The sequence below is a fragment of the Hyperolius riggenbachi genome, chromosome 11, assembly GCF_040937935.1.
Source record: "Hyperolius riggenbachi isolate aHypRig1 chromosome 11, aHypRig1.pri, whole genome shotgun sequence".
NCBI lineage: Eukaryota > Metazoa > Chordata > Amphibia > Anura > Hyperoliidae > Hyperolius > Hyperolius riggenbachi.
Genome location: NC_090656.1, coordinates 158,323,281 through 158,344,124, shown reverse-complemented (window position 1 = coordinate 158,344,124; position 20,844 = coordinate 158,323,281). Strand labels below are relative to the sequence as shown.

At 45.1% G+C, this 20,844-nt stretch overlaps 1 protein-coding gene across 1 annotated transcript in view; it reads left to right on the top strand.

The window, feature by feature from the left end:
• HNRNPUL2 (heterogeneous nuclear ribonucleoprotein U like 2) overlaps positions 1-20,844 on the top strand; it is a 75,889-nt gene that overhangs the window by 39,329 nt on the left and 15,716 nt on the right. The window contains exons 6-9 of the mRNA XM_068261121.1: positions 2,535-2,647; positions 11,718-11,975; positions 15,809-15,931; positions 18,953-19,081. Coding sequence (XP_068117222.1) covers positions 2,535-2,647; positions 11,718-11,975; positions 15,809-15,931; positions 18,953-19,081 — 623 coding nt within the window. The remainder of the gene's footprint in view (positions 1-2,534; positions 2,648-11,717; positions 11,976-15,808; positions 15,932-18,952; positions 19,082-20,844) is intronic.

Genomic DNA, 20,844 nt, shown 5'->3' with positions numbered 1-20,844 from the left:
TACAAATTAACCAGCTTGTGATAGGCTCACATAAGTAGTGTGTGAGTCATACAGAGCCTGGAGGGGGTGTGTATAGCTTCTACCAATCACAAGCAGCCCTGCACATTCCAGCCTTCAGGTCCGTACCCACGCTGGACTGGAGGCAACGACGGGTCCGTCGTCACCTCCCGCTGGGTGGGCGTTCCAACGACAGTCCGGCGTGTGTACGCACTGTCAGCGGACTGATACGGCTGTTTCTGAGCGATCCGCCCGGCGGATCACTCAAACAGCCGTATCAGTCCGCCGACAGTGCGTACACACGCCGGACTGTCGTTAGAACGCCCACCCAGCGGGAGGTGACGACGGACCCGTCGTTGCCTCCAGTCCGGCGTGTGTACGGACCTTTAGCCTGACTGTGCTGACAGAAGAAAACAGATTAGATCATATAACAGAGATAACCACAGCCACTGTGCAATTAGGAAAAGCTGCAGTAAGCCAGAGCACATTAGAACAGGCAAAGAAACTTATAGGATAGAAGAACTAAGGCTGAAAAATTTGTTAGTCTCTTTAACTTTGCACCATTTTGAGTTATTTATTGGATATGAATTGCTTTTGTTTTAAAAACTAGGGGAAAAAAAGTGCTTGTTCTCTAAAGTTTTGACCAGTAGTCAAATTCCCTGCGTTAGAACATGGCAACTGATAACGGAAGAAAAAAATTTGTATCCCCAAATAGAAATGAACAAAAAGTGACGCTGTGAAGTTTAACTAAGCTGCAGGTTCCAAAAGGGGTTCCCCAAACCCTCAAAGTTAAATAGAATAAATCGTAAGTGAAGGAACATTCGCTAATCTACTAATTTTAATCTGTAATATATAAAATCACAAAAAATGACAAAATGGTTTAAAAAAAAAAAACACACTTGCTAAACCCACATTCATACCATCCACAACGTCCACACTCACTCAAATGTAGCGCACACAATAGGCCTTGTAAAAAATGCACAGGGAAGAGGATAACTCCCAAACCTTGTATAAAAAAAAAGTATAGTCCTTGATCAGTATTGCAATCTCAGCGGTTTCAATAAAAACAGCCTTCTATGCATGAGTCCTGTTGATGAAGGGCAGATTACAGTCCGTTACTAACATGATCAGGATTGTAGTCCCGGCAACTATTATATTGACTTCAATAGAAGCAGTCCTTTGTGCATATAATTTGTGGTTTTTGGTGGTACCTCAATGTTAGAAACTAGTCTTCCCGTCCTCGGGCTGTACACGCAGCCAGGAACTTCAGAGCTCTCTTTCTCCGTTCAGCTATCTGCGGTGTCCGACGACATACGTCACGTCCTGTTGCTAGTTCGAGTGACGCTCGCTCATTTCTCCCGAGTTACACTGCTCGCTGATTCTAATGGTGACGTCACCTTAAAGGGGAACTTCAGCCTAAACAAACATACCGTCATTAAAGAGACACTGAAGCGAAAAAAAAATTATGATATGATTTTGTATGTGTAGTACAGCTAAAAAATAAAACATTAAGATCAGATACATCAGTCTAATGGTTTCCAGTACATGAAGAGTTGAGAAACTCCAGTTGTTATCTCTATGCAACAAAGCCATTAAGCTCTCCGACTAAGTTAGTCGTGGAGAGGGCTGTTATTTGACTTTTATCTCAACTGTAAGTGAACTGTTTACTTTTTCTCTGCTAGAGGAGAGGTCATTACTTCAGACTGCTCTGAATCATTTTGGATGCTGAGTGTTCTGTAATCTGCACATATTATAGAATAATGCAATGTTAGAAAAAACACTATATACCTGAAAATAAGTGTGAGAATATTTTCTTTGCTGCTAATCTTCTAGTAATTATTCATAGTACACAACCAATTCATTATATCATATTTAAGTTACATTAGTTATGTTAATTAGAATAGATAGGTAATATAATCTCTTACTCACCCTGTTTTATAAGAACGGGCAAATGTTTGTGATTCATGGGGGCTGCCATCTTTGTCATGGGGGCAGGCATCTTTTTGGTTGAAAGGAGGTGACAGGGAGCAGGAGACAGTTCCAACTGTCCTGTGTCCTGATAACCCCTCCCAGCTGTGCACGCTAGGCGTCAAATTCAAAATGTACTAATTTTTTTTGCACCAAAACAGCAGAACGAGAGCAACATCAGAAATCCCATCATGCTTTGCACAGCATCAGGGGAAAAATGCCCGGGCAGTTTTCTTCTGTGCAGCTAAAAATGAGGCTTGTATATGAGAAACAAAGTTCTGATGCTGTGAAACTGTTAAAGAAACACCAGGCCTTTTCAGTGCTGCTGAGTCGATTTTTAGTCTGGAGGTTCACTTTAAAGCTACAGGAACTTTTTGTACACGGTTGGCTGAGAACTTCCACAGCCCACCACGTTCCTGAATGCTTTGCAAACTGATTGTACAGTCTTTATACACCTCTACGCGTTTCAGCTAATAATCGTTAGCCTTCTTCATGGTGTTTCACTTTGTGTAAATTTCTGAAAGTATCATTTTGAAAAGTAACTAATTTGTTGCCTCTTTTTCTACCAGGTGAGGATGATTTGTCTTATGCTTATGATAGTCGAAGTCTCAAGGTCACGAGTTCACATTTTGAAAGTTATGGAGAATCCTTTGGAGAAAATGATGTGGTCGGCTGTTTAGCTGTAAGTGTTTTCTTTTTTTGCTAGTCTATATTTTAATCAGTAACCGTACACAAACTATCAGGGTGTTTTTTTTTTTTTTTGTTTTTTTTTTTTGTTTAAGAACTCCAGTGAAAATAATGTAATAAAAGTGCTTGATTTGTAAAATATGTATAAATGATTTAGTCGGCGTTTGCGTTTGCTCATTGTAAAAGCTTTCCTCTCCCTGACTTAGATTCTGACATTTTATCACATGGTGACATTTTTACTGCTGGCAGGTGATGTCACTGGAAGGAGATGCTGCTTGGCAGTTGGGAACAGCTGTTATTTCCCTCAGTGCAACAAGGCTCCCTCAGTGTCAGGACCTTAGTGCTGTGAGGTGCTGACATCACACTGTGGGAGGGGTTTCATTACAATATCAGCCATACAGAGCCCCCTGATGATCCGTTAGAGAAAAGGAATAGATTTCTCATGGGAAAGGGGTATCGGCTACTGATTAAAGAGAAATCATAACCAAGAATTTAAATTTATCCCCAAAGGAGTTATCCGGGAAAAATAAACACTACTTACGGGGGGCGCCTGCGCAGTCTGCTCCGGCCAACGTGGCGGTAATTGACAGCACCGCTTGCACAGGTGCAGTACAGGACGACCTGGAGGTCGCCCTGACGTCATCGCCGGGGACCGGGACGGACCTGCGGCGAACGGCTGCGGGCAGAGCTGTGGCGAGGGACATGCTTGGGGCTGGAGGAAGCCCCCGGTAAGTAGCGTTTATTTTCTCTTTTTATTGCCTGGATAACTCCTTTAACCACTTAAGGACTGCAGTCATAAAACCCCTTAAGGACCAGAGCCTTTTTTTCCATTCGGACCACTGCAGCTTTCACGGTTTATTGCTCAGTCATGCAACCTACCACCTAAATGAATTTTACCTCCTTTTCTTGTCACTAATACAGCTTTCTTTTGGTGCTATTTGATTGCTGCTGCGAGTTTTACTTTTTATTATATTCATCAAAAAAGACATGAATTTTGTCAAAAAAATGACTTTAACTTTCTGTGCTGACATTTTTCAAATAAAGTAAAATTTCCTATACATTTGAGCGCGAAAGTTATTCTGCTACATGTCTTTGATAAAAAAAAAAACCCATTCAGTGTATATTTATTGGTTTGGATAAAAGTTATAGCGTTTACAAACTATGGTGCAAAAAGTGAATTTTCCCATTTTCAAGCATCTCTGACTTTTCTGCGCACCTGTCATGTTTCATGAGGTGCTAAAATTCCAGGATAGTATAAATACCCCCAAATGACCCCATTTTGGAAAGAAGACATCCCAAAGTATTCAGTGAGAGGCATGGTGAGTTCATTGAAGATTTTATTTTTTGTCACAAGTTAGCGGAAAATGACACTTTGTGACAGGAAAAAAAAGAGTTTCCATTTCTTCTAACTTGCGACAAAAAAAAGTGAAATCTGCCACGGACTCACTATGCTCCCCTCTGAATACCTTGAAGTGTCTACTTTCCAAAATGGGGTCATTTGTGGGGTGTGTTCACTGTCCTGGCATTTTGGGGGGTGCCTAATTGTAAGCACCCCTGTAAAGCCTAAAGATGCTCATTGGACTTTGGGCCCCTTAGCGCACTTAGGGTGCAAAAAAGTGCCACACATGTGGTATCGCCGTACTCAGAAGAAGTAGTATAATGTGTTTTGTGGTGTATTTTTACATATAACCATGCTGGGTGGGAGAAATATCTCTGTAAATGACACATTTTTTTATTTTTACACACAATTGTCCATTTACAGAGAGATTTCTCCCACCCAGCATGGGTATGTGTAAAAATACACCACAAAACACATTATACTACTTCTCCTGAGTATGGCGATACTACATGTGTGACACTTTTTTTTGCAGCCTAGGTGCGCTAAGGGGCCCAACGTCCTATTCACAGGTCATTTTGAGGCATTTGTTTTCTAGACTACTCCCCACGGTTTAGGGCCCCTAAAATGCCAGGGCAGTATAGGAACCCCACAAGTGACCCCATTTTAGAAAGAAGACACCCCAAGGTATTCTGTTAGGTGTATGGTGAGTTCTTAGAAGATTTTATTTTTTGTCACAAGTTAGTGAAAAATGACACTTTGTGAAAAAAACAATAAAAATCCAATTTCCGCTAACTTTTGACAAAAAATAAAATCTTCTATGAACTCATCATACACCTAACAGAATACCTTGGGGTGTCTTCTTTCTAAAATGGGGTCACTTGTGGGGTTCCTATACTGCCCTGGCATTTTACGGGCCCAAAACTGTGAGTAGTCTGGAAACCAAATTTCTCAAAATGACTGTTCAGGGGTATAAGCATCTGCAAATTTTGATGACAGGTGGTCTATGAGGGGGCAAATTTTGTGGAAACGGTCATAAGCAGGGTGACCTCTTAGATGACAGGATGTATTGGGCCTGATCTGATGGATAGGAGTGCTAGGGGGGGTGACAGGAGGTGATTGATGGGTGTCTCAGGGGGCGGTTAGAGGGGAAAATAGATGCAATCAATGCACTGGGGAGGTGATCGGAAGGGGGTCTGAGGGGGATCTGAGGGTTTGGCCGAGTGATCAGGAGCCCACACGGGGCAAATTAGGGCCTGATCTGATGGGTAGGTGTGCTAGGGGGTGACAGGAGGTGATTTATGGGTGTCTCAAGGTGTGATTAGAGGGGGGAAATAGATGCAAGCAATGCACTAGCGAGGTGATCAGGGCTGGGGTCTGAGGGCGTTCTGAGGTGTGGGCGGGTGATTGGGTGCCTGCAAGGGGCAGATTAGGGTCTGATCTGATGGGTAACACTGACAGGTGGTGATAGGGGGTGATTGATGGGTAATTAGTGGGTGTTTAGAGAAGAGAACAGATGTAAACACTGCACTTGGGAGGTGATCTGATGTCGGATCTGCGGGCGATCTATTGGTGTGGGTGGGTGATCAGATTGCCCGCAAGGGGCAAGTTAGGGGCTGATTGATGGGTGGCAGTGACAGGGGGTGATTGATGGGTGGCAGTGACGGGGTGATTGATGGGTGATTGACAGGTGATCAGTGGGTTATTACAGGGAATAACAGATGTAAATATTGCACTGGCGAATTGATAAGGCGGGGGTCTGAGGGCAATCTGAGCGTGTGGGCGGGTGATTGGGTGCCCGCAAGGGTCTAATCTGATGGGTAACAGTGACAGGTGGTGATAGGGGGTGATTGATGGGTAATTAGTGGGTGTTTAGAGGAGAGAATAGATGTAAACAATGGATTTGGGAGGTGATCTGATGTCGGATCTGCGGGCGATCTATTGGTGTGGGTGGGTGATCAGATTGCCCGCAAGGGGCAGGTTAGGGGCTGATTGATGGGTGGCAGTGACAGGGGGTGATTGACAGGTGATTGACAGGTGATTAGGGGGGATAGATGCATACAGTACACATGGGGGGGGGGGGGGGGGAGGGGTCTGGGGGGCTCTGGGAGAATCTGAGGGTGGGGGGTGATCAGGAGGGAGCAGGGGGCAGTTTAGGGACTAAAAAAAAATAGCGTTGACAGATAGTGACAGGGGAGTGATTGATGGGTGATTAGGGGGGGTGATTGTGTGCAAACGGTGGTCTGGGGGTGGGGCAGGGGGGGTCCTGAGGGCGGTACTGTGGGCGATCAGGGGGGCAGGGGGGGGGGCAGATCAGTGTGTTTGGGTGCAGACTAGGGTGGCTGCAGCCTGCCCTGGTGGTCCCTCGGACACTGGGACCACCAGGGCAGGAGGCAGCCCTCGTATAATACACTTTGTATACATTACAAAGCGTATTATACGCTTCCTATCCGGCGATCGTCGGGTTAACAACCCGCCGGCGCTTCCGATTGGCCGGCGGGTTGAACGTCGCGGGTGGGCGGAGCCTATTGCCGGCGGAATGCGCGCACCCCAGCGCGCGATCCCCGGCCAGAGAGTGCCCCAGGACCTGACGCCAATCTGCGTTACGTGGTCCTGGGGCTGCCACTTTGCCGCCGCCAATATGAAGTAGGCGGTCGGCAAGTGGTTAAGCTGTATTCAATTGCATAACTTGGGTATTGAAGAAAAATTATCCTTTCATAATCTTAATTTTGCTTTTCTGCAGCCAGGAATGGACGACACACACACACAAAAAAAACAAAACAAAAAAAAAATCAGAAAAGGGGTTTTTGTCTGTCTCAGGCTGCAGAGCAGCAAAATGTGAATGTTTTGAAGGTAGATAATTTTACTCACTGTGTCATATAGGCACTTAAAGCGGATTTCCATCCTATAACGCATTGAACAGATACCCTTTTTCTGTAAAGTTATAAGTATTTATCTTGAGGTAAATCAGTCCCGGGGCTCCGACAGCCTATGCCATGCAAAGCGCTCTCCCTTTCCCGGAAGAAGAAAATTTTTTATAGTGCATATTTTGTAACCATTATACATTTTATACATCTGCATTTAAAGAGACTCTGAAGCCACTTAAAAAATGGGTTTTTACCTTTTTTATTTAGGCTAAGTATGTTTGCCCCTGCTAAAACGCAGCTATCCTGCGGCAGAACGAGGGTTTTTTTCAGCCCCCAAATCCAAGGGCAAAAATCCACGACTTTCCTGGTCATGGATTTTTCTGCCCGAGGGGGCAGAGCTTTGGGCTGTAGCTCCGTCTCCATTCTCGTCAATCTGCCTGCGGACCTCCGCCTCTCCCCACCCCTCTCAGTGAAAGAAGACCCTCGTACTGCTGCGGGATAGCTGCCTTTTTTGCAGGGGCAAACATGCTTAACCTAAATTAAAAGGTAAAAACCTGTTTTTTTTTTTTTTTGTGTTTGTTTTTTTTTTCTGTGTAACCCTTCCAATGCTGGTCTAGTAAAAAAAAATGCTGGTTGCATATAATATACTGTAAATAATGTTTTAGAGCAAAGTTGAAATGCAGGGTTATTTTCCGCTTTAAAGGATACCCGAAGTGATATGAGGTAGACGTGTAAGTACAGTGCCTAGCACACAAATAACTATGCGGTGTTACTTTTTTTTTTTTTTTTCTTCTCTGCCTGAAAGAGTTAGACACTGAAGTCTTGTTTTCTACCAGCTTTTTCCTTTTATAATCCTGTTCAGCATGATTACCCCACTAAATTCGCCGCATCCCTGCGGCAGGTTAATGATTTATTGCTTAGTAATAGACTTGCAAAGTTCTGACTTTGCTGGTCGCAGATTGTGCTGCCCTGACGCGCAGGGCTTCTCTTCCTGGAGAGCCTGAGCTTTGAGCTGTAGCTCAGCCTCTCCACAATCAATCTCTGCCGAGCTCCGCCTCCTCCCCACCCCTCTCAGTGAAAAGAAGACTGGGGGAGGCAGCGATCAGAGGAGATTGACTGCGGAGGAAGCAGAGCTACAGCTGAAAGCTCTGCACCTCCAGGAAGAAAAGCCCTGCTGTATATCGGCAATAAAAAATTCATCTGCCGCGGGGATGCAGCGAATTTAGTGGGGCAATCATGCTTAACAGTATTAAAAGGAAAAAGCCGGTAAAAGAGACTTCAGAGCCTCTTTAAATATCAGGTATGTAAGTGGCTGACTCAGTCCTGACTTAGACAGGAAGTGACTACAGTGTGACCCTCACTGATAAGAAATTCCCCTTGTCTGTCTTGCTCCCAGAAGCCATTTTCTGCTAGGAAAGTGTTTTTATAGTTGGAATTCCTTTATCAGTGAGTCACACTCTAGTCACTTCCTGTCTGAGTCAAGACTGGGTCAGCCGCTTACATACCTGATATTTAACTCTTTCATACAGAAAGGGGGGGAAAAAAAGGAACACAGCATAGGTATTTGTGTGCTTGGCACTGTACATACACATGCCATCTCATCGTGTCACTTCGGGTATAGACTGTAACAAAATGTTGAGCCTTATTTCTTCTATCCTATAAGTTCCTATGCCTGTTCTAATGTGCTCTGGCTTACTGCAGCCTTTCCTAATTGCACAGTGGCTGTATTATCTCTGTTGTATGATCTAATCTTCTTTCCTCTGTCCGGTCTGTCGGGCTCAGGCAGTCAGGCTGGAATGTGCTGTGCTGCTTGTGATTGTATAGAACCTATACACACACTCTCCAGGCCCCCTGCACACTCTGTATGACTCACGCACTGAGCTACTCTCAGCCTATCACTTGCTATGTCTTTGGTTTGTAAATACTGCATACAAATGGCAATTACAAGCCAGGATTGCAGCAGGGAGTGGCAGAAACAGCACAGAGGGGCCCAGGAGAACATAATGAGTAGAATGGTATGCTTTTTATTGTAAGAATTTTACAGTACAGATTCTCTTTAAGCATGGCGGTCCAATAAAAAAAATATAGAAAAAGTCGTCCAATGACAGCCTCCTACAGCTCCACTGCTTCTTTCCAATGTGGACAGGAGGGTGATGCAGCTTACCGCTTCTTACGTCTGCCAGCAAATCAGACTCTATCGTTCATACACGTTCTCACTCTCCTCCTTCAGCACTGCAGTCCTTATATTCGCTATGCTACACCAGAGCCCTGTGGGTGGAGAATAGCTGGGGCTAGGTGGGCCAGCAGTGTTTCCGGAAGATTCACCCAACTTCAGGCAATATAAAACCTCTGGAACATTTTCTAGCCTGACAACTTGAGGCACTGCATGCTGCAATAGGAGCCTATGGGGCATACATATGAAAACAGCGCCGATAGACTTGGGCGCAGGATACAGCTGATGATCCTGCTTCTGCACAAGTCCGGGCCGTGTTACCGTAATTACTATTCCCCCTCCAGGCCGCCATGGATAGTGGGGTAATGATATAATTCGGCTTCCAGCGATTGCTGGAGGCCGAATTATTGTTTTTGAGCAACTTTGGCTCCGACTTTTGACGGCGCAGACGTTACTCACTGAGCGCCGCTATAGACTGATTCCCATTATACTCTATCGTGGCAGAGGCTGCGCCCAAATCTAGCAGTGCTGAAAAGCACTGCTCCGCCAATGAGTGTCTATAAATCAGGCGACTTGGTGGCCGATCGACCATCCAATTCTGTTATTACAATCGAATTGGATGAAAATCGTTGCCGTCAAGGGCATGCCTGACTGACAGAGCAACCAATTTCGGGACAGAAATTGGTCACCTTGTCGTGCATGCCGCAAGATGTCAGGCCGAAGTTGCTTGGTCAGGAGCGCGGCGGTAAAGCGGTGAGTTCTGGCACAAGCGACAATGCGACGAAACCCCCGCTGCAACGTATAAATTTGCCATAAGGGGTTATTTACCCATAAGTCCTTGGTATATCGTGCGCTTCAAATAGCTTGCATGCATTCTATTTGACACGTTGCAAGCCTCACTACGCGAACTTCTACCTTCTAGCCGGAAGGAGGAAGTGCGCAGTGGTGAGCTTTGCAATGTGTCCAATAGTACGCGTGCAAGCTATTTGGAGTACACAACATATCAAGGACTTATGGGTAAATAACCCCTTATTTCCCCGCTGCACACCTGAGGTAATTAAAGGCTCATATTTAAGGCCCAGTGCACACCAAAAACCTCTAGCAGATCTGCAAAATGCTAGAGGTTTTTGGAGCAGATTTCACAGCGATTCTAGGCATGTTTAGAGACTTTTTCTAAACATGCCTAGTGGTTTTTTTTGGAGCCTTTTTGTGTAGCAGATTACAAATATTATTTCAGTAAAAGCTGTTACTGAACAGCTTCTGTAACAAAAATGCCTGGAAAACCGCTCTGATCTAAAGTTTTTCAGAGCAGTTTTCCACTTTCCTATACTTCAACATTGAGGCAGAAACACCTCCAGAAATCTACAAAATGCTGCAGCCCCTGAGTTTCCGTTTGTGGAAAAAAGACCCGCTCTGGTGTGAACCATCCCATTAACTTTCATTAGCCAAGCGGGTTTCCCCCTGCAAGCGTTTTAAAAAAATGCTGCAGAGCCACTCTGGTGTGCACCAGCCCGGAATCACAAATTTAAGTGCTTAGACACTCGTAATTACTCGTGAGCCCAATACTTCGTGCAAGTTTGGCACTATACGGCTGCACCACAGATTATGGCAGGTTGCACTAGTGCTAAGTGTTATGCAGTGATGGATGTCCAAAGCTCCCTGTTGCTCTGTGTGACTGCATGAACTGCTCGCAGGCAATTGGGAGTAGGGAGTAAAGGCAGCCATACACTGGTCGATGTGCCATCAGATCGACCAGCTGACAGATCCCTATCTGATCGAATCTGATCAGAGAGGGATCGTATGGCTGCCTTTACTGCAAACAGATTGTGAATCGATTTCAGCCTGAAACCGATCACAATCTGTTCAGCTGCTCCTGCCGCCTGTTCCCCCCCCCCCCCTCCCCCCCCCCCCCCCCCCCCGTATACATTACCTGATGCGGGCTCCCGGGCGTCTTCTCTGCATCTTCTCAGCGCTGCACCCGCTCCATCCCGGCGCTTCCTGTGTCACTCCGTGACCAGGAAGTTCAAATAGAGCGCCCTCTATTTGAACTTCCTGGGTCACTGCAGTGACCCAGGAAGCGCCGGGATGGAGCGGGTGCAGCGCTGAGAAGATGCAGAGAAGACGCCCGGGAGCCCGCATCAGGTAATGTATTTTTCATCGGATCAGCCGCTGCTAGCGACGCGCACTTAACCGCGGGCGATCGAGGGTAATTTCCCGCACGGCACGATCGACGGACCGATCCGATTTCGGGAGGAAATCGGATCGTCGGCGGCGTTTACCGCGAACGATTGGCAGCAGATTCGATCCCAGGATCGAATCTGCTGTCGAAACGGCCGGGAATCGGGCCAGTGTATGGCCACCTTAACACTTGCCAATGTAGCCATGCATGTAAGAGAGGCAATGGCAACTGCCGTGTAGTATAACCAGGTTTATTTGCTGTGCGTGTTTCTGGAGGCAAGTCCTCCTGTTCGTCAGGTTTTTGCCTGATGGAAGGAGGACTAGCCTCATTTTCTTGTCTCCTCTATTTCTTTTTTCCTAGATTTCATGGTCACTGAGGTGGATTCTTAAAGCAAATTGCAATCAGTTTTTTTTTTTTGTTTTTTTTTTAAGACTTGTATGTGTTGTCAGTTATTTAACTTATTTATTTATTGTTTTTGCTTCTCCCCCCTCCCTTTCCTTCCACCATTAGAACTTCGATGGTGACTCCGTGGAGATATCTTTCTCTAAGAATGGTGTAGACTTGAAGCAAGCATTCGTCATTGAAAAAAGTACTTTGGGGGAACAGGCATTGTTTCCTCATATATTGTGCAAGGGCTGTGCTTTCCAGGTGAACTTTGGACAGAGGGAGGAGCCGTGGCATAAACCACCTGATCATTTTACATTCCTGAAGGAATCTTCTGATCTCACAAATGCTCCATCACCACCTGCAACCATTGAAGAGTGTGAGGTATGCATTTTGTGTTAATTTTATGGTTGGTGAGGGGAGAGGATGATTGGATTTACCTGCCAGATGAGACATTTTACAATGGGAACAAAAAAAATCTGAGTTTCAATCAATTTTCTAATCAATTTCCACAGAAGTGAACAGAAATCGATGAATTGTGATTGGACATGTAAAAAATTGTATGATGTGTACCTAGCATAATGCTAGGCACACACCATACAATTTTCTGTTAGATTTACCTGCCAGATAGGTGTTTTGTTTGTTTTCCTCCTCCTTGGGTTCGTTTTAACGGGAGAAAATATGGCTGCTGCCATATCTTGTCACTTTAGGTAACTTACCGGGGTAATGGTGCGGCAAGACAAAGGGCAGGACCTGTGTGTGTGTGTGTGTGTGTACACAAATCCATTTATAGTAGGGCTAAAAAAAATAAAATTCTTTTGAGGGTAGTAGGTTTAAGGCTGTAAATCTTTTAGAGCAAAGGGGAAAATGCTGAGTTTCATACTATTTTAAGCTAGGTACAGACTATACAATTTTCTGAGAGATTTACCGTCAGATCGACTATCTCCAACATGTCGATCTGATTTCCGTTTTTTTTTTTTTTTTCCTGCTCACTTCTATGGAAAATCGATCGGAAATCAGAGCAGACATGTTGCAAATTTTCTGGCATATTTGCTGCCAGATTGACTAATTGCATTGTGTGTATCTAGCATTAAAGCATACCTGAAGTGACATAACCATGGGTAAATATAGTAATAGTACTACTGAGAAATTGTCCAAAGTCTTTGTGGTTTACAGTACAGTGAAAAAAGTTATCCATGCAAATGAGCTTGGCAAATCGCTTGTTGAGTTCAGTCATAACCAATAAAAGTCAGCGGAATCCAACAAAGTCTTATGTGTTTCTGAAAAGGTTTGAGTGCTAAAAAATCCAAACGGTCATTGCTTCTGTGCTGCTGCTTAGCACATTTTCTATGACTTGCTGCTGTTAAGAATACTTGAAAATAAAGCCGTTAAACTGAAAATATAAGACTCTGCTGATACTAATGTTTTACCAATAGTACTGCACACACACATCTCAAGTTTATTTTCACTTTAGGTCACTACCAAAGCTTCAAGACCTCCACAGCTGCAGCCAGGCCCGGCCCGCTCATGAGGCTGGGTGAAACATTTGCCTCAGGCGGCAGATCTGGGGGGGGGGAGCGGCACCCGCCTGTCTGTGGATGCTGGGTGCCGCCCGCCAAACTGGAGAGGTAGCTGGCAGATAGGGGGTATTGGGCCTAGCGGTGGGGAGGGGGTGGGGGGCGGACCCCCCCTCCCTCGCCTGGGTCCCCCGATCTGCGCTCCTCCTCCAGCGTTCAGTAACCAGCTGCGTGCATAAAGCATAATAATAATAATTTGTATAGCGCTTTTCTCCTGTTGGACTCAAAGCGCTCAAGAGCTGCAAGCCACTGGGATGCCTTAAGGAGGCCACCCTGCAGTGTTAGGGAGTCTTGCCTTAAACTCCTTACTGAATAGGTTCTGACCCTAGCCAGGATCGAACCCTGGTCTCCCATGTCAAAGGCAGTGCCCTTAACCAGTACTCTATTCAGCCACTGCTGAAGAGACAACGGGCGGGGGAATCGCTCACCTCTTCCGCGTTCCATCGTGTGCTCCACTGACGTCACTTCCGGCAACGCCGCCCACTGTATTGTAAGTGGACGGCCTTGCAGGAAGTGACGTCGGTGGAGCGCACAATGGAACGCGGAGGAGGTGAGCGATTCCCCCGCCCGTTGCCTCTTGATCTTTATGCACACAGCTGGTTACTTAACGCTGGAGGAGGAGCGCAGATCGGGGGACCCAGGCGAGGGAGGGTGGGGGGGGGTCTGACCCCCCCCCCCTTCCTCTCCCCTAGGCCCGATACACCCTTTCTGTCAGCTACCCCTCCAGCTTGCCCCCCACCCACCCACGGCTGGGGAGGGAGGGGGGGGGGGGGGACGATTTTTTTTTTTTTTTTTCTTATTATGCCTCAGGCGACAAAAAGTCTAGGGCCGGCCCTGGCTGCAGCTGTGATAAATTTAGGTAAAAACAGTATTTTCTGTGTCATCTGACAGGCAGCGGTGCGCTGTAAACAGGGCTGTGTACCAGCGTGGCTTCATTTTATAACCAATGCTGATACACCGCTCTGGGTCAGCTCACAGCATTTAGTCGCCTTTCAGATGACGCAAAGGGCTCAAATGGCCCTGCATTTACCAGTACTGCTGCAGGGAGATAATCCAAAGGGCACTATCTGCATGTAGTTTGTATGTGTCCATGGGTTTCTGCTGGGCATTCTGGTTTCCTCCTACATCCCAAAAAACAAACAGATATGTTAACTGGCTTCCCCCTAAATTGACCATGGATTACAATACATACACTACACAATACACACATGAATATGGTAGAGTTTAGACAATATATATGCTGTACAGTGCTGCAGAATATGGCGGCGCTATATAAATACTAAAGTAATAATCATAAAGGGCACTCTCCACCAAATAGAAGTTGAGCAAGACATAGATGGGGGTGGTTTGAGGGTGAGATGGGGTAGTAAATGCCCACTACTTTTCCTGCCACGCTTCACCGGGGCTACTTTTTCATGCCACCTGGCAGGAAAAAATTTCTGGGGAGAACACTGTAAACCCATTCATCTCCAAGACGCAGTGGTTTTGCGAGCAGTAAATGATGGGTACAATTGCAGACACCTGTCTGTCATGTGTTTGACTAAACCGGGCTTAAAATGCCTGGTGATTTAGACATCCTTTCAACTTGCAGTACCCTTGATGTATGCAGATCACTGGTGTCGCAATCCAGTCCTTGAGGGGCAAGGTCCTCACACATTTTTGGCACAGCTCAAACTAATTGATGAGGGAAGCTTAAAGTGGATCCGAGATGAACTTTTACTCATTGCATAATTGTGTTCCTTTCATATAGTTTATAGGGCATTCCTCAAGCCAAATACTTTTTTTTTTTTTTTTTTTAATACTATAATTCCCTATAAACTAAACAAGCCTCGCCCACAGCTTTTCACAGTGCCTTGGCACTGTAGCAAGGGCTTATGGGAGCTCAGTCTGGGCAGGAGGAGGTTACTAGCCAGAGATTTCAGAGGTAGAGGGGAGGAGGAGAGGGGACTGAATTTACACACAGGCAAGCTGATAGAATCTCCAGTCCTCAGCCTGTGACAAACAGAACATGGCTGCCCTCGTATCACAGGAATAAATAATCATATACTGTTGAACCTGTTTGCAGATAGATATAAACTTTAGATGGACAAGTTACTTGTTATAGTTATTTATCTCGTATCCGCTTTAACTGAAAGGGATATGGGTGTTTCCTTTTAAACAATACCAGTTGCCTGGCAGTCCTGCTGATCTCTTTGGCTGCAGTAGTGGCTGAATCACACACCTGAAACAAGCATGCAGCCAATTCAGTCTGACTTCAGTCAGAGCACCTGATCTGCATGCTTAAGGGATTGTGACTAAGTGTATTATAGACACAGGATCAGTAGGAGAGTCAGGAAACTGGTATTACTTTAAAAGGAAAAATCCATATCCTTAAGTTCCCCTTAATCGGGAAAGGTGTGGTTCATCAGGTAAAATACATTTCTTTATTTCTCAGTCCATCCTAAACAATGGCATGGATTTTGGCCCTCGAGGACGGAGTTCGACAACTGTGATGTAGATGAATATGCCACTGCGGTGATCTGTTCACCAACAATTTTGAGTAATAAGTTACTAAAAAAAATTCCTGTATTATCACCTTGGTCTTTCGGTGCCATAAAGAAGGAAGTTGTGTCTTTATATATTTTCATTTTGATCTGACAGGTGTTGCTGATGGTTGGTCTCCCAGGAACTGGAAAGTCCACATGGGCTCGAAAACACATTGAAGAGAACCCAGAAAAGAGGTTTCAGCATCTCTGTACAGATGCATTGCTTCCTCAACTGAAAGTAGGTAACCTGTAAGGCATAAACCTTATGCAACAAACTTTCACTAAACACATGTCCAAGTAATGGCTAGTATTTTTCCTTAGGATTTCCAAATGTGTCAGCCAAAATACAGTTAAATCTTTTAAAAGCCGTGGAGTCTGCAATACTGTATTTAAAAAAAAAAAAAAAAAAAAAAATGCTGATTTACATTCATCCTGGCAGCTTTCTTCTAATGGAAAAGATAGTAGATGGACTTTTATTTTAGTTTTTTTGAATGAATCGGAAAAGTGTATTTGCCATGATATGACATGAGGATTGTCTATAAACTGTGAGCAGACATGGAATTCAATGATGAATACTTTATTCTGATCCATACAAGGCGAACTTCCATCCATGACGTAGCATACAGCTTTCACATTTCTGTCTCACTCCAAAACTGATGCCTCTCCCTACTAGATATTGTTTAAAAGGAAAAATGGAGACTGCCACATTTCCTTTTAAACAATACCAGTTGCCTGGTAGCCCTACTGGTCTATTAGGTAGCAGTAGTGTCTGATATACACCAGAAACAAGCATGCAGCTATTGTATTTTTCAGATCATAAGACACACCTGACCATAACACGCACCTAGGATTAGAGGGCAAAAACCAGGGGAAACAAAATACTTAACCTAGTGTGTTTGACGCAGGGGTGTCTTGTGGACTTCCTTCTGTTAAGCACTGTCACTACTGTGGACTGGAACACTCCCACATCCACCCATTTATAAAGAGGTACCTTAACACATAATCCAGGGTTATTGGTCGGTAATTTAGCAACAATCCAGGGTGGTAGCAGGATTAGGATCAATCTCACCTGTGACTGCATGCCAACAGTCATCATGTTCGTGTAATTGCATCCACAGGATAATTTTTTTTTTTTTTAAACAATAAAGTTTATTGAAGCATTAAGTACAGGCAACACTGCGATAGCAACAAAGTAGAGATTGAAAACGTGCAAAGATACATACATGAGAACCCATACAGAGTCATTACAGTCAATGAAGAATTCCACCATAGAAACCACCATCAAACGATCCAAAAGAGAGCAGAGAAATCATAGCATAGTCTGTATTATGCTCTACAATATCTACGGTGGAGATATTGTGACCTGCTGAGTGTCATTTGGAAGTGAACGCAGGAACTTTCACAGGAACTGTGACCTGTGAGCATTGTGGTGGGAAGCACACTTTATAAAACTAGAATTAGCACAGGATAATATTGCTGTATGCGGAAACAATTTTCCAAGCCCAGAGCTAGAGCACAAAGTATGCCTCCCCATTCCCTGCCATGTATTCCTCCCAGCCTGGCTAACTCTCATGGGACACCAAGTGGAGAGAAGCGCAGCGTAGTGCGCAGAGTAGTGCGCCTTAGCAGGACACCCCAGCTAAGGCGCACTACTCCTGCCATTGACTCCCACAGTCATCAGCCGTGATTCCCCCCCCCCCCCCCCCCCCCGCATCACAAAGCTCCCGCTAATGGACACCACACTAGCCCTTCACTCAGTGTACCTGTCATCAGCTGTGATCAGCCCTGCGGGACTCCAAGCTCTCACAAGCAGCTACGTGTTCTCTCTGTGCACCGCTGCGAGTCTGGCTGCTGCTGGTTATGATCCAGGTGTTCAGCTTGCACGTTTCTTTGGGGAAGCTGCGCACACTGAAGCCTGAAGTGTTGAGAGAGCTGGCCTGCATGGCTGGCAATGGAAGGGGAGTCGGCTATTGGCTCACAGACTGGGACGACTGGCTGTATACCTCTGGAGGTGGGACCTAGAGATGCCGCTCAGCCAATCGCTCTCATGCAGGGCCGGCAGCCAACCCAGGAGAGGGGGCTTTGTAGCCCCGCGTAACAAATGGCAGACCAGGAAGTTATAGAGGCTGGAGATGCCGGTGCAGTGTCTGGTGGTCCCGGTCTATGAGCCGATAGTTGTCTCCCATTCCATTTCCAGTCTTGCAGGCCAGCTCTCTCAACACTTAGGCCCCTATTACACTTAATCAGTTGGTGTGAGTTAGTACACGTTGGTACGCGTTTTTTTCCATAGCAGTGCATTGGGAAGATTTCAGTTAAAACGCGTTAAGTGTAAAAGGTGCCATAGGAAAACATGGGCATTACTTTGAACATCAGTTTTCTTTCCATTTGAATTGCAACTGATTAAGTGTAAAAGGGCCCTAAGGGCTTTAGTGCACGTGGCTCCCCCAAAGACACATGCAAGCTGAAAATGTGGATCATACCCAGCAGCAGCCAGAGACTCGCAGCAGTGCACGGAGAAAACCTGTAGCTGCTTGTGAGAGCCTGGAGTCCCACAGGGCTGATCACAGCTGATGACAGGTACTGTGTGTGGGAGTTGAAGTGAAGGGCTAGTGTGGTGTGCATTAGCAGGGGCTGCCGTGGGGCTTTGCAATGTGCGGGATGGGAGGGGGGGGGGGGGCATAGGAACAGGCAGAATGTAGCATTTGGACCATAAGACGCACACACTTTTGGGGGAGAAAAAGTGCGTCTCGTGGTCCGAAAAATACGGTAACAGTGTCAGATTTGACAAAAATGTCAAACAGCTGATCTGCTGCATGCTTGATCAGGGTTCATGGCTAAAAGTAGTATACCAGAGGCTCAGCAGATTAGTCTGGCAAAAGGTATTGCTTAAAAGGAACTCAATTTGGCAGCCTCCATATAACTCTCACTTGTCTCAGTTACTTTTAAAGGAAACCTGAAGCGAGAGGCATGTGGAGGCCACCATATGTATTTCCTTTTACACAATACTAATTGCCTGGCTTTCCTTCTGAGCACTTTTGGCTGTAGTATTGTTTGAATCGCCCCACTGAAACATGCATGCAGCTAATCTTGTCAGATTTTTGTCAAATATCTGATCTGCATGCCTGTTCAGGGTCTATGGTTACAGGATCAGCAGAACTGTCAGTCATCTGGTATTGTTAAAACATTAAATGTCAGCCTCCATATCCCTCACACTTCCGGTTCCCTTTAACCTTTTATATCACTTTTGTTTTCTTTGTAGACAGCAGGACCAGATGCACCAGAAGAGAGCCAAAAAAGTAAGGATCTTCTTGTGCAGCTAGCAACCCAGTGTTTAATCAGACTGGTACCACTGGCTGCCCGCAGGAAGGGGAATTACCTAATTGATCAGGTGAGAGAAGTGGTAGGCTTGTTTCTAGTCTGCTTTAATCTTAACCGGTACCTGAAGTCTCCACAAAAAAATGTTAGATACTTGCCTGAGTAAAGGGAAGCCTCTAAATGTCCAGAGGCTTCCCCAATCTTTTTACACTCCTCCTGCGCTGCACTGGAACAATCTTGAATAGGCATAACAATGCTTAGTAGAACTAATGGGGGAAGCAAGTGATCAGCCGATAGATTTGTTAGGTGCTGATTTGCTGGTCATGATTATGTGCTAAACCAGGAAATCCTTACATATCAGCTGATCAAACTGACCACATCATTCTCCATAAGTTATCCTAAGCATTGCCATCCCTAATCTTAAACATTAACGTCGAAGCACAGCCTGCACAGCACAGAGCTTTTTCTCTATGCATGAGCAGCTCCGTGCTATTGCATGGGGCCATACTTTGCACCTGCGTGGCGCGTCTGCGCTCGTAGGCCGCATGGCTTTGAAGAGAGGGGTCCTGGAAGCAAAGGAGTCGTGGTCATGTGTGTTTTTGTTTTGTTTTTCTTCTAATTACGGGTTTACTTTTAATGCCCAACTAAGCTACATACACACGTTGGGCTTTTTACAAGCTACCAGTCGTCAAACCCGCCCGAGGGGCAGTCGTTCTGACAGTTTGCCGGTGTGTAGTCTGTCGTCAGGCTGATGAGGTTGTTTTTGATCAGTCAAAACCAGCCTTATCAGCCTGACGACAGACTGTACACACCGGCAAACTGTCGTCAGAACGTTGACGACTGGTAGCTTGTAAAAGTCCGACGTGTGTTTGAACGTTAACCCAAAATTAAACCAGGGAAATTCTAGCCATTATAAGTGGGTTTTTTTTGTTTGTTTTAGTGGACATAAACTCAGAACTTCCTCTTTGCTCTAAAAGATAAGCAACAGCATATTAACCTTGAAATAAAAAAATTCTTTGTTACAACTTATGGAAATCCTACAAAAACCTGCCGCGCTTACTTCCTGGACATTCCTGGGAGAACAGAAGGGTTAACTTTCAGCGCTTGCATATTAGCACAGAACCCAGCAGCACACTGTATACAGCTGACAGCTCGGATTTACACTTGCTGATAACTGCTAATTTAGACAGGTCTCTCTAAACTCGGTGATCTTCTTAGCAACTATGTGTTTTCATTGTCTACTTAAACCTGATCTAAACTCTTGCACAGCAAATATAACCCATATAGAAGAAAATTGGTGGAATTAATACTTCTGAGTGATTTTTGCCCTCCAATCCACTACTAGTTCTCTTCCTTCACCATTTTAACTGGTGTGGCCATGTGACTCAAAGTAGGAAAAGAATAGGGACCAGACAGCATTTTCTAGTATTGCAGTATACAATGAAAATGTGGCTGAAGCAAACTTGAAGCACTGAAATGGTTTGCACATTTGTTTCTTTGAGGTTACTTGCTCATATTATCCATATTCATTTTATACGTAAGAGAATGGTGGGAGTTTGTCATCACTATGATGGTGCAGACTGCTGTAGACTTTATAAATACAATAAGAATAATAAATAATAAAGCACCAACATATTACACAGTGCTGCACAATAGATAAATGGGTTAACATACAAGGTAGGACATACAGAAAACTCACAACAAAACAAGATCATGCAAATGATTTGCTAACAGTAGTGTCATAGGTCAAATAGACTGTTCTAGACCACAAGAGGGGTGATTGACAGTAAGATTGCATAATCAAGCTGGAAACACTAGGGAGGAGGGCCCTGCCAG